Genomic DNA, 1,342 nt, shown 5'->3' on the forward strand with positions numbered 1-1,342 from the left:
TTTCCCCCTAAACCCTAAACCCTAAACACAAAACCCTAAGACCCTAAACACGCAAAACCCGAACCCTAAACCCTAAACCCTTACCTTAGGCTACTCCACAACCCTTCTCCTCGGAATGTCAGAAGCAGATTCGTTTCCCTGTGCAGACGGCAGCACCGAACAAAACCCTAAACCCTAAACCCTGAACCCTAAACCCTTCGAGTGAGCCCCTTTATTCGGCGCTCCTAGCAGCAGCAACAGCAGAGTAGCAGCAGCAGCAGCAGCAGCAGCAGCAGCAGAAAAAGAAGAAACTGACTTCGTATCCCACAGGACCCACCACCACTTCATTTCGCCTGCGAAGACGCTCACACGTACACCCGGAATATTGCACCCCCAACGCTAAACCCTAAACCCTAAAGCCTAAACCCTAGTTTTTGGGGACGCTCGCTGGGCAACTGGGAATTGAGGGTTTACTGGCGACTCCGCGTGGATCCGAGAGAGAACAAACAACTCCTACGATTGCTGCATGCGCTGCTGCTCCCTTGGTTGCTTCGAAAGNGGATCCGAGAGAGAACAAACAACTCCTACGATTGCTGCATGCGCTGCTGCTCCCTTGGTTGCTTCGAAAGAAGCCTGGGTCATCTGGTGTACGTACACCCCAAACACAGAGCAACAACAGCTGCGTCTGCGCCTTTCTCCTTCACGGGGATACCTGAGCCCCCAGTTTAGGGTTTATCTAAGAGCTTCAGTTGAGGGTTTAGGGTTTAGGGTTTAGGGTTTAGGCCTACGCAGCTGCACGCCTTCTGCAGCGTCACGATCTTCAGCTCGGGTCGCTGTAGACGGGCCGCAGCATCTTCATAGGGTATCGCCCACTTCCTAAACTCACAAACCCTAAACCCTAAACCCTAAACCCTAAGCTTTGCGCCCATATATTTTACACCTAAACCCTTTTCGGCCTGCACTAGGGTAATGCGGTCGGTTGTAGGCAAGCTGGCGGCAAAACCTAACATAATAACGCATTTAGGGTTTAGGGTTTAGGGTTTAGGGTTTAAGGGTGGGGGCGTACTCCATCTCCAGCTGCTTGCCGTCTAAGACGACGGAGTCGCTCATAACCTTGAGCACCGGGGCTGCAGGGGCCAACAAGCAGTACACACCCAAACCCTAAACCCTAAACCCTAAACCCCAAACCCTAAACCCTAGTTTCACCCCGAGACCCTATCCAGTATAAGGAATACACACAGGCTGAGGGTTTGTGAGCTCACGCGCCATCTTAACGGAGAGAATGAGCAGAAACCCTAAAACTTTTATGCGAAACCCTCAGAGCTCCCCCAACGCCAGCAGAGCCGGCTAGGGTTTGAGGGGG

The 1,342-nt window shown here is 52.5% G+C and overlaps 1 protein-coding gene across 1 annotated transcript in view; it reads right to left on the reverse strand.

Annotated features, from left to right (window-relative positions):
• The window catches only part of EMH_0025270 (uncharacterized protein), a gene marked incomplete at both ends in the record, with an annotated part of 5,391 nt that extends 4,302 nt beyond the window's left edge, over positions 1 to 1,089 (reverse strand). Inside the window, 5 exon segments of the mRNA XM_013502423.1 lie at positions 85 to 138; positions 497 to 535; positions 539 to 621; positions 768 to 855; positions 1,046 to 1,089. Of these exon segments, the coding sequence (XP_013357877.1) occupies positions 85 to 138; positions 497 to 535; positions 539 to 621; positions 768 to 855; positions 1,046 to 1,089 (308 nt within the window).
• Positions 1,090 to 1,342: the final 253 nt, after the last annotated feature.

This window comes from Eimeria mitis, genomic scaffold (genome assembly GCF_000499745.2).
Source record: "Eimeria mitis Houghton genomic scaffold, Emh_scaff914, whole genome shotgun sequence".
Lineage (NCBI taxonomy): Eukaryota > Apicomplexa > Conoidasida > Eucoccidiorida > Eimeriidae > Eimeria > Eimeria mitis.